We start from the raw sequence: 13,265 nt of genomic DNA, 5'->3' as shown, positions 1-13,265 counted from the left end.
ACCCCTTAGGATAGAGGACCTCAAAGAGTATTAACACAAAGTGAAGTTCAACAAAAGTTAATACTAAAATTTACAGAATATTGAAAGCAATTCTGAATTAAAGGTTGTAAAACTAATTTTACAATAATGATTTAAACTCTGCCAAACATTCTTTTCATCGAATATACTGCAATTTTGAATTACATAAAACTGTTTTACCTTTAATATAAGCTGTTTCAGGAAAAGTAACATAAATGCCCGTAGTGATACAATTTCTTTTTGTGATGGCCGGGGACCATCTAGAATAAAATAGAAAATAAAAATAAAAAACAAACAATAAAACCCCTCATTATTATTACTTAATAATAAGCTTAATGCAATTATGTTGTGATATTATGGAATACTTTAAGTTATATTCATTATAATTATATTTCTTAGTATTAATTCTGTACAATTTCAATAATAGAGAATATAAATAATATTTTCAGATTTTTGGCAATTTCCAATTTTTTACTAAATGTCAGATTTGGGGGAAAGAATTACTTTTTAAAAATTATATTACTATTCATTGATAAATAAATAATATCAAGTCTTTACATGGATACATTTCCCTACTTTTATTAACTTAATAGGTTCCCTTTTCCCCCTCAAATCCAAGTTTCCCCAATATTTCTTCCACCTTCTTCTTACCTATGTTTAAAATCATTCTCCATTTTCATCCGCACATTATAGAACAAACCATAGAAAAGTGACACTCTATGTAATTATTTGTTTTGAAGCTTTTTTCTTCCATGTCACTTATATACACAAAATACATATTATGATGACACTCAATAAATGCTTATGAGTCAATAAATGAAAGTAAGCATGAACAGTTACAGTGTACATATCATTTCCAATAGAACACCTAAATTTCAAAGTAACTAAGTGCAAATATTTAATTACCAATAAAAATGAGAATATGCCATGATATATATATAATATAGAATATGCAGTAATGAAATTATACCTTTAAGAAACATAGCTAGAACCATGGAAGTCCTTAAACATCAAGCCTTACTTGAAGCAACCCAGATTTATATAGCTTCTGTATAAGTTTTAATCTATAATCCTTTTATGTATAATTTATAACATCTGTTTATTCACTCTACAAATATTTATGTGTAGATTATTACACATCAAAACAAATTAGCCCTTAAACAATCCATTTCATCTACTCTTGGGAAAGAAATCTCTTTCCCATTTCTACATTTGTTGCCCTACTCCTGCCAATAGTGTACAAAGTACTCTTTCCCTCCTTACCAAAACTTGCTATTATTTTTGTTTTTTTAATATTTTCATTGTGAAATACAGTACACATACAGAAGATATACATTTACAACTTAATGAATTATTATAAAATGAACACCTGTATAACCAGTTCTTAGGTCAAGAAACTGAACACTGACAGCAGCTTGGCAGAGAAACCTATCAACCCTTGGTGTGTAGGTAAAGGAGCTGTGCAGAGTGGAGGGTGAGGTCCTGATTTATATTATATGCAGATTTCTGATTTCTGTTGTATAAATAAATACTCCCTCCATGACTGATTTCAAGTTCACGCCACCAATGGTTTGACAACCAGCTCATCAAATATCTAATAATTGGTGGTGGCACCAGCCTGCTCCAGCATACAATAAAGCCTCACCCTACCCAGCTCTCAGCTCTGAGCCACACTCCCCTTCCTGATCACATCCCCCACACCATCTCCGTAGAGACAGCACCATTATTTTAGTAATAATTTCCTTACTTTTATTTATAATTTGGCCACCACTTAATGAAATTGGACAAGTGTTATACTATCTTTGTGCGTAAGTGTTTCTTATTGTTAGGATGAGGACAAAAGCTCTTTGTCGTAGGATATTTTGTGAGGATTAAATGGATCAACATATGTAAAGGAATTAGAATAGTAACTGGTCCATTTTAATTGTAAGCACTCAGTATACTTACTACTGTCATATATTGATATTATACAATGTAAATAACAAAGGAGTAAAGCACAGTAAAAAAATAATAAAGACTCAAGAAAAGGTATAATAAACATAAAATTGAAGATGGGGTTATCTCTACGCGTGGAAATGGGATAAATGTCTGACCAAGAATAGATATATACAGGCTTATGGTAATATTCTATTCCTTAAGCTTGGTGATACTCATACGAGGTTCATTATATTTACATATATAATACCACTTTGTGTTTGTGATATATTCAGAGTAAGTCTTTGAAACACCTATAATATGAATCACCTATGTATATGCATGTGTAAGTTTGTGTTTGTCTGAGCAGACAAAAAGAGGTGAAAAAATATATAAGACTGGTAATACTGGCTCCTTGGGAAAGCATTAACTTTTTAATCACAAATCTTTACATTATTTCACAGGCTACCAAGATCATGTACTACTATGAGATTTTTAATATAAATAAATGTTTTTACAGTGAATCATATAAAAATTTCAGAGACAAAAGTGTGAAATCACAGTCAAAGGAAAAAGATTCCACTTCTCAAGGTAAGTGCACACATGCATAATACTTCTATGAAAAGCTAGTGTAGTACATATTATCTTTAGAATGTTCTTAGAAGAAAGCATTATTTAGCTCAAATTAATATTGAAAAAATTGTAATATAGAAAACTATGTGTTTCAAAACCTCACATTCCACTAAATAACAAAATTCATTTCAGATAGATTGAAAAGTTAAAGTAAAAAGATTAAGGAGAACAAATTAATAAAAAGATAGATTAAAAAGAATAAATTAAACCATAAAGAAAAAGAAATGATACGTCAGGGAGATGTAATGTACAACAATGGTTACTACAGATAATAATTCTGTATTGCATATTTGAAAGTTGCTAAGAGACTAAATTTTAAAAGTTCTTATCACAAGAAAAAAAATTAACTTTGTATAGTGACAGACTGAATTATTGTGGTGATCATTTCTCAATGTATACAAATATCAAATCATTACATTATACACCCGAAACTAATGTTAATTATCAAGTATACCTCAATAAAAAATTTTTTTAACTTTTTAAAAAAGTGTACAATTCAATGAAAAGAAAAAGAAAAAGAAATACTCTTCCACTTTCTTGTCACTTTTTTAAAAATTATATTTATTTGTTTTCTTCCCTCCCCTCTCCTTGAGATAGCCAGAGCCAGTGGGACCCAAGGGCACAGGGACCTGCAGAAGCAGCAGAGGCCAAGGAGACACAAGGGGCTGGAAAGGGCCAAGGAGGAAACTAAGTCTGGCAGGATCTTCAGGGTCAGGGTGAGGAGACAACAGAGGCCAGTAGTATGGTCAGTGGTAAAGAAACAATAGGGGCCAAGGAGGTGAAAAGGACCATTTTAAGTCAGAACCGAAGATGGTCAGAGCCAACTGGCAATGTCAAAGCTGAGAAGATGATGGTGCGTGGGTAAGAATGTGGGTTTCATAAAGTAGAATAAGTAAATATATTAAAAAATATTAAAGATAATGGGAGGCAGATTTCTCAATACTGAAGGAAGAAAGTTGTAAAAATAATCAATTTGAGGCTAGAGTGACCCATGTGGTTTTGGATTGGGATTGAAGATACTTGTGTGAACTCATGGTTATTAATAGAGATAGATCAGTTTAGATGTATGCATATACATATATATGTATTTGCATTTAAGCTTATATTTCTTAGATCTGTCCAACAAGAATGCCTAGAAGCAATGATACCCAAAGAGCAATAAACACAATAAGCACACCTATCACCCAGATCTTGGTTTCTTAAAACCATATCTACAAAACAAACCAGGGCTTCTGAGATAAGGAAAATAAAAGATGAACCAAAAATATCCTACACCAGAAAGCAAGGAAGTACAAAAAACTTATGGACGTTTGTCATAAAGACCCAAGACTCATGTGAAGGGGCTCCTGCTGGCCAAATCCGGTACAACTTGAACATCAAAATAAATAAGGATACAACTCAGGGGATAGCCTCTACACTAAATGCATGCATCCACTGTTTTTTCTTTAAGTTTCACTGGAACAAACCACAGCCATTCACTTACGTACTGTCTGTGGCTGTTTTTGCAATACAGTGCAGAGCTGACCACCTGTAGTAGAGATCTATGGCTCCCTAAGCCTAAAATATTTACTGCCTGGCCCTTCGCAGAGAAAGTGTGCCAACTGTTGATATAACACCAAATTAAACAGGAATCCATGAAATTTACACTGACACTAAGAAATGAATAAATAAATTAGTAAATGGAGGAGAAAAACAACTTCTTTGTTTCCGTAGAATTCAAACTAATAAATATCTCAGAAAATGTCACCATTTGGTAGCCATCACAGTAAAGATCAATTCTGACAAGGGTCGTCAATGAACTAAAACCAGTGGGCAAAAGTTTGTTGAAGAACAGGATGTTTACATAGTCTCAATGTATTTCTCCACCAAATACTTAAGATCACAGAGGAGAAAGTGGAATTTTACAGTAAAGAACCCTGGCAGACACCAAAAGTTAACATCACTAGTAAAATAATAAGACAACTCAACATCATGTGCCTCTTGTAATGATAACATTGAGACAGAATTGTTATGACTTCTGTGTGATTCCTTCTAAAGATGAAAAACCTAGGGGCTTCCCTGGTGGCGCAGTGGTTGAGAGTCCGCCTGCCAATGCAGGGGACATGGGTTCGTGCCCCAGTCCGGGAAGATCCCACATGCCGCGGAGCGGCTGGGCCCGTGAGCCATGGCCGCTGAGCCTGCACGTCCGGAGCCTGTGCTCCGCAATGGGAGAGGCCAAAACAGTGAGAGGCCCACGTACCGCAAAATAAATAAATAAATAAATATGAAAAACCTAAATCATCATGAGCAAATATCAAATAAATGCAGATTAAAGGACATTCTAAAAAATTGTCTGTATTCTTCAAAAATGTCAAGGCCATGGAAGACAAGGAAATACTAAAATAACTATTCTAATCGAAGAATATTACAGTGACAAGGCAACTAAATGTCATGCATGATCCTCGACTGTGATTCAGGGAAAGAAGAAAGACTTTTTTTCCAGAATGGATATTATTGGGATAATGGGTTAAATTTGAATGGGAGCTTTGTATGAGATGATAGTATTGTATTAATATTAATTACCTGATTTTAATGGTTGCTCTTCATTAACTCAAGAGAGTGCCCTTACCTTTTAGGAAATAAATATTAAGGTATTTAGGAGAAATAGGGCATCATACCTATAATTTATTCTCAATTTATTCAGAAAAAAATGCATATGTTTATATACATGTTTATATTTACACAGAAATAAAATGGTAAAGTAAAAATGGTAAGATATAAAATATTGGGAAATATGGTGGGGGTATATAAGAATTCTTTGTACAATTCTTGCAACTTTTCTGTAAATTAGAAATTAATTTTTTGAAGCAGAAATAAATATGTGTGAACGTATGATTTGTCTAGAGTAGAGGAAACTCTATTGGAGTGTAATCGTAAAAACTAGGGCTCTGAGTCAGGCAGACATGATTCAAATTTTAGTTCTGTTACTTTGTACCAACTTTCAGCTTTCTAAAATGCAAAATGGGAGTGATATTAACAATGTAGTTATATATAGATATAGCCCTATGTGTATGGGTAAATATGTCTATATATATATACATATATATATATATATATATATATATAAATACATTACACGTAAATGATTAAACAAAATTAACATGTAGGGTGCTTAGCACAGATTCTAACTCATGTTAAGTATTCAGTTAATTTTAGGCATTCTTAAGTCTAAAAGCAATGGGAAAAAAACATAAATGACAGAATATAAACCCGAGTGTGAATAACACAATTTTAAAAGCCCATCAGTAAAATGAAAGACAATGTAAGCTAATAAATGAATATTAGAATAGTAAAATGTTATTTTACCCTATCAAAAAGATTTTTATAAAATGGTAGTTGCTATTATGAGTATGCCGAGAAAAAAGCACACTAACATACCACTCGTGATATTGTAAGCTAGTACAATACTTCTGAAAAAATTCACAATATTTATCAGGATACCCTTTCTCAGTAACTGTAAACAAATCAAAGATGGAGGGGAATAAGTATATATAAAGAAATAGATCACTGCATTATTTATAGGATCAAAACTTTGGAAACACGTAAGTGGTGTATCCTCTTAAATTACTATGTAGATCCACGAAAAAAGAAAATCTGAAAGAGTTAATATATTTCACATATTTATGCAATGAGAAATAGTGGAAGATCACACACCCAACTTGTAACAGTGATTACTCCTGGGTTTGGGTTATGAACAATTTTTTTCTTCTATATTATTTTATTTTCTATAATGAGCATGTATTTTTTATATAATTAGGAAAATCAGCAATATTTTTAAAACAACACAATGCACTGAATAATTAAATTAGTTTCTACTTTACTTAGAACAAAGAATGAAGTTTGGGGAAAAAATACAAAGGAAGGTAACAATCTCAAAATGTTTAAACGACTGTATTAGAACACATTGGCCATGAGCAATATCATTCATCTGTTTTTAATATTATGATTGTATCACAACAACCATATAGGTTAAAAGGTACAATATTATTTATTTTCACCTGTCTTTATTCCAAAAACTTAATACGAAAGCTATAAGCTTCTTCTTTATCACAAAAAATTCTCAATATACCAGTCTACTACACAAGAAAGACAATAGCTCAGTGTTAATTTCATAACCATGCACATCTGTTCACTATAATAGTACTTAGGATACAGAACAATCATAGTACAGACAACGTAGAAGAACTGTACTTACCTAAACCTTTGGGTGCAATGCCACTACTGTCGGCAGGATTAATGACCCAGTAGTAATATTTTAGTGTATGCATTAGCTGTAATACTGTTCCTACTCTGCGTATGGTGGTGTAAATGGTAGCAGTTCCAATAAATTCAGCAGACAAATAAGTGTATAGGGAAAGCTGAACCTAGTACAGAATATTAACAAAGCATTAAAATAAATTTAAAATGCCTCAAGTGTTTATATTATAAATATACATTTCTATTCTAATTTAAACGGAAATCATTAAAGGCCAAGAAAGAACCATTTATTATGAGGTGAAATATAACTATTTATTAAGTGTTATTTATATTATAAAAAGAAAATAATCTGGAATCAACACACTCTAATAAAATTTTACTAAAGGTAATCTAATAATTATTAATAATAAAATAATTTTAAATGATTCAATAATTCCATTGAAATTATCCAATAGGAAGATTAAATTATTTAAAAGGCCAACTAGACTAAAGCCTTTAATCAAAGTACACTGCAGCAGTTCAAAGGAACAGAACCTAACCTCAGCCAGCTATATCATATTTGGAAAAAAATATATATTGTTGTCATAGATCCTAAAAGTTCATGTAATTTCAAATTTTCTTACCTATTGCCACATTATCAGAATCTAGCATGTAAATATACAGACGACAAGTTTAAACACCATGTTTAAAGAGTGAACAAACTTCATGTTTGCGTTTTAGCACAATAATTAAAATGACAAGCCATAATAAAAATTAGAACTTTAAAGTTATGTGGGAGACTTGAAAATTATAAAATGCAGCTCAAATTCAGAAAAATGTCTCTCATTATTGACTTTTACTAGAATATAAGGAGGCTAAATTTAGGTATGCAAAATAATAAAAATTTTATGTTTATATCTAAAAAAATTTTATGTATAAATTTCTTTAAAAAATATTTTTACATATCATGATAAAAACTCTATGCTCACAATACAAGGAATTTTCCAGTCACAATGATGACAATTATCATAATATAGTTAGTTACCTGCTATTTTTTCTTTTCCTAGTCTTAATAATCAGTGTACCAGATTCTCTTTCTTGGAAAGGTAGGAATCACATCTAATGACTTCAGAATGCAGCCATTACATCAAGCCTAATTTTTTAATCTTTTTAGTGTTGATTTTCAAGAGTTCCTTGCACATTCTGAATGTTACTAATTGCTATTTTCTCCAAATTTTTATTTTGAAAATTTTCAAACAAAAAAGTTATGTAACTATCATAATAGATTTACCAACTGTTCATATTTTTCCACATGTTTTATTTCTATTATATTATAGATATAGATGTATAAATATATTTTGACTAACGTTTGAAAGGAAGTTGCTGACTCAGACACTACATCACTAAATACTTCAAAGTAAATCTCCTAAGAATAAGGACATTCTCCTACATAGAGCGTAATACAACTCCTCCACTCAGTAAATTTAACATTTATGCAATACTAATGTCTAATTTTCGGTTCATATTCAATGTTTTCCTCTTGTCTCGATAATTTTTGACATTGTAAAAAGACCTCCTAATCTATCATCTATTTATTGACATTGTCTCTGAAGATCATTTAACAAAATCTTTAATTTTGATATCATCAAATGCACTAATTTTCCCCCTAAAAAGAGAGGTTTTGAAGGTCTTACTTAAGAACTTTTGGGCTATCCCCAAACTGCAAAGATATCTTTCAGCGATTTCTCCTATTAGCTTTATAGTTTACCTCTCAAATTTAGGTCTTAAATCTAAGTGGGTTTCACCTTTGTATAGGGTAAGAAGTACAGCTTCAACATTTTTTAAGTAACCATTACTATTATTTAGATTCAGAAATTTCTCATCACCCCATAAGAAAAAAATTTTTAACTACAGTTTCATTTATTTTACTATTTACATATTTACTGTTTTGATTTCTAATACTACCTAATTTAACTGCTTCAAACTGACTGTAAAATAAACTGAAAAATCCAAACGCTTTCTACTGGATAGTTTAGATCCAATAACTGTAATTTATATTTATAATTTATAACATTACACTAAAATAAAATGAATGAGATTAAAATGTATACCTTTGCAGGTGTATGTATCCAGATGGCTGGGTTGAATAAAATGTGATCACAAAGCTGCTTCAGCAAAGGTGCTCCATGAGATAAACCATCAAGGTATTTTGCAAAGGATAAAAATTGCTCCAGGACAGCTCTAGTGATATGAACTCTTGATGACTAAAAAAAGAAAGCAGAAATTCAAGCTGAAAATATACAGATATAACTTTTTATACTTTCTTTGCTATTCAAAATTTAATTATATTTAGAAACCTAAGATTTTAAGATAATTATCTAAATGATAGTTTGTTATTCATGGCCCACTCTAGGACAACTATAGATAAATAACAGCTCAGGTTGAACAATGCCACTCTCAACTCAAGCTAAAGAAATAAAATAAGTTATGGATAAGAATGGTTTCATTCCATTTGTTTAGAAATTGACTAACAAGAAAAGATCTTAGAAAATTAAAATGGAGTAGAATTACTATCATGATAATACACACACACACACACACACATACAAAGACACTGGGAAAGAGAAGTGCTTTCACTAGCTCCAAACGAAAGTGAAAATAAATTGACCCCACCATTCCAATGAATCATTTCTTCCAAAAGATAAAAATGAGTTGCACATTGACAAATGCAATGCATCCTGCTTAACATAAAACATTCCCAACCTTTCAAATCCATAGTACTTGAAAAAGAGGATCTCACTTCCCTGAAAATACTGTCCTCCTTTGGCTTTCATGACCCTCAGATTACTCTTCAGTGTCTTTTGCTTAAAAGATGGAAACTGCTGAAGATTATTTCTTTGGTCTTCTCTTCATAAATACACTCTCCCTAGATGATATTTTATGCTTCCACTGCTTAATATAACACTATCTCTATGCTGAGTACTCTCATCTAGAAGTTTTAAGTGTCATCACAGTATGTAACCTATCACCCATGGTATTTAGATAGACAACAAACCTTCCAAAATTCAAACCAAACCTTCAAGCTGCACTGTCCAATACAGTAGCCACTAGCCATAGGTGTCTACTGAGCCTTTGACATGTGGCTAAACCTAAGTGATAGGTGCTGTTAAGTATGTATGCACTGGATTTTGAAGATTTAGAATGAAAAAACAATGCAAAATAACTATTATTTTTGTTGTTGTTGTTGAATCTATGTTGCAGTGATAATATTTTGGATATACTAGTTTAAATAAAATATATTATTAAAATTAATTTCACCTGTTGCTTCTTACCAGAAAATTTTAAATAGCAATATGAGGCTTGCATTATATTTTAATTGGACATGTTACACTAGAGTATAATCTCAGGTGAAAATATTACAGAGAAAATGCTCTTCATAAAAACTAGTAATTCAAACTCAAATATCAAAAAATATATCTTCCTATGCAAATCGTTTCTTTTTGTTGGCTATGATACTTTTTATAGTATCACCATCCTCCCTAAAGTAAAGAATCCCCTACACTCAACCCTAAAGCACAGGTCACATCACATCTTTATCTCTGTGATCCACTGATTGAATCCAAATATCAGTATAGGATAATTAAGGTCTAAAAGGGACTAAATTCTCTTACCAATTTTACTTCCCATATGATTTGCTTACATTCATCATGCTCTTAAAAAAGGCAACTCAATAAATTTGACCTAAACATGCCATGCATTTTTTCATACTTCTACACAAGGAGTAACAAACTCAAATGACTACAATATGCAGGAATTTAACAATAATGTATGAATTAGGATAGGAGACATAAAGAGTAGTATGGACTGCTTAAGGTACCTAAACGAAATAAAATTAAAAATTAAAAAACTTTTCGCTGAGTCAAACAAAGTATTTCTTTGGGCCAATTTCTCACGCACGCCATACTGCTTCACCTGCTTTCTCTATCATGCTCCTTTAACTTGTAAAACCCTTGCATCCATTGCATTTCCCTTAAAGGTACAGCTCAATGCTTTTGTTAGCCATTCAGAAAATATGTATGTTGAGCACTTATTGTTTGCCAGGTACTCTCCTTGGCACTGTGGAAAGAGTAGTTAAGAAAACTGAAAACTGAAAAAAAAACAAAAACCCTGCCCACATAGACTTACATTCTAAGAGAAGACAAGGACATACAATAAATAAAATAAAAAGGTAAAATATGTAACATGTTAAATATAACAAGTGTATGAAAAGAACATGAAGTGCATAGAAAATTTGTAGAAGGGAGGTTAAAAGAGGTTTTACTGAAAAGGTGGCATTTAAACTAGTTTGAATAAGGCTCGCAATAATTTTGTATTAGTAGGCTATGTGTTCGACAAAACACCGGCGGTGAGTAGATCAGCAATAGTCCAACAAAATTCAAACCAAACCTTACAGCATAACTTTACATGAAAATTTCATAAGATGGAGGAGATGATCCTAACAAATAACTGTTATTACAAGGGGGGAGGAGGACAAAGACAAATAAATATTTGAGTTAAAAAAAAGCAGATTGGTCACTCATTTTAAAAGAACTTTAATAAAAAATAACACTGCTTTTAAATTCTAAAATATTTTATTTTATTCATGTTTAGGGGAATAAAATTAAGAGCAATGTTAGTTAAAGCTTCAGCCATCTCCACTGATTATAATTTCACATAGCTTATCTTATACATTTTATTTTTATTCAGTAATAATGAGTTCAAGAATATTATCTGATACAGTCTACTTTTATGCCTAAAACCCTGAAATAGAACAGTTAGAACCTGTTCCTAAATAGTCTTAGTGATCAGATATTGGCCTATAAAAACTGTCATGTGTTTATAAAAACACTAAAGTGATATAAAATCAGATAGACCACTATGAACATAATCATTTGAGGAACTAATTCATAATCTGGAAACCAGTTTTAACTTTCTCCATGTTATTAAAAGATATGCTAGAAGCATCACATGAGGCCTTCCATATTACTAAAATAAAATATCAATTTAGTTTTCATAGCAATTAATGCTGTTGTGTAGCAGTTTTTCATTATAAAATTGATCTTCAGGAAACATTTTTCTAAAATTGTATTTTTTTATTAGCCCACTCAAAATTCTACCAGGCATAAAATGAATGTTCTCTTCAATAACATGTTACCTTTACCTATAAGTACGCAGTACTTATTCCTTCTGCTTTGTGTAACTGTTATTCACACATCTTTCTTTCCTTATATAAAAAAGGATACTATCTTATTCATCTTTTATCCATCTGGTATCTGCCATAATTCCTCAGTAAATGTTTAACTGAATTCATGTCAAATTCAAGAATAAATTAAGAACAGAACAAATAAGATATAACACAGATTAGAAGAGGATGGAAGAAGGACATTCAATTTTGTCTTAAGTGTTTATTTTGATTGATTGCTTGAAATTTTTTTTTTTTTTTTTCCGTACGCGGGCCTCTCACTGTTGTGGCCTCTCCCGTTGCGGAGCACAGGCTCCGGACGCGCAGGCTCAGCGGCCATGGCTCACGGGCTCAGCCGCTCAGTGGCATGTGGGATCTTCCCAGACCGGGGCACGAACCCGTGTCCCCAGCATCGGCAGGCGGACTCTCAACCACTGTGCCACCAGGGAAGCCCCAAAAATATTTTTTTTAATTTGAGATTTGCTTTCATTTTCTCAAGCAAAGCTATTTTAAAAAGAGATATACTTGGGAAATTTGTAGTTATAAATCTGTAAAATGCAAGCTCTGGAATTTAAACTATATGACATTACTTTTGTATGGTAACTGAATACATAATTTGCAAGAAGTACTATATGAGGGGTGACTAAACATATTCGGAAGCATAATCTGAGAAGCTAGAAAAAACAATTATATTATAACATCTACTCCTGAAGTAATTAAACCAAATAGGAGCAATGGATGTTACAGAGAGAAATTGCTACTCAGTAAAAAGAGGTCTTTCCCACACTTAGAGCAGACTACAACAGAATGGATTGCCATAAATGTTCATTTTTATTACAGAAAACATTATATATATATATACATATATATGTATATGTATATATATATATATATGTATATATATATATATATATAAAACATGCATTATATATTAAGCAAATTGTGGGAAATTATGGCAATTAATTAGAGGTATATCATAAAGTAGTATCCATTTTGCTCCTCCCAGGACACCAAGATTGAGCTCCAAATAGCCTAATCCAATGTGAATCACTTATGTGTGTGTGTTGTTGTTGTTTGGCAGGGGCAGACAATGATTAGTTCAGATATGGAGCATAAAAATTTTCATGATAATATTAGGTTCAAAGTAGACCAAAACCTAAGCTGACCAGTCAAATTGGAGGGAAGGAGCTTGTTCAGTAACTGGGAGAAAGGAGCTCTCTCTCTCTCCACCCGGATGTTAAGGCTTATAGCACCAAGTCTGCCT

General features: G+C 31.8%; 1 protein-coding gene across 4 annotated transcripts in view; it reads right to left on the bottom strand.

The window, feature by feature from the left end:
- NBEA (neurobeachin) overlaps positions 1-13,265 on the bottom strand; it is a 613,622-nt gene that overhangs the window by 475,549 nt on the left and 124,808 nt on the right. For all 4 annotated transcript variants that reach the window (XM_081214387.1, XM_081214388.1, XM_081214389.1 and 1 more), the window contains exons 12-14: positions 8,892-9,044; positions 6,800-6,968; positions 199-278 (exon numbers count right to left, since the gene is read on the bottom strand). In XM_081214387.1, the coding sequence (XP_081070513.1) occupies positions 199-278; positions 6,800-6,968; positions 8,892-9,044 (402 nt within the window). The remainder of the gene's footprint in view (positions 1-198; positions 279-6,799; positions 6,969-8,891; positions 9,045-13,265) is intronic.

Source organism: Mesoplodon bidens, assembly GCF_964165515.1.
Source record: "Mesoplodon bidens genome assembly, chromosome: 17".
In the NCBI taxonomy this organism is placed as follows: Eukaryota; Metazoa; Chordata; class Mammalia; order Artiodactyla; family Ziphiidae; genus Mesoplodon; species Mesoplodon bidens.
Note: the sequence above shows the minus strand (reverse complement) of the source record. Positions and strands in the feature narration are given on the sequence as shown.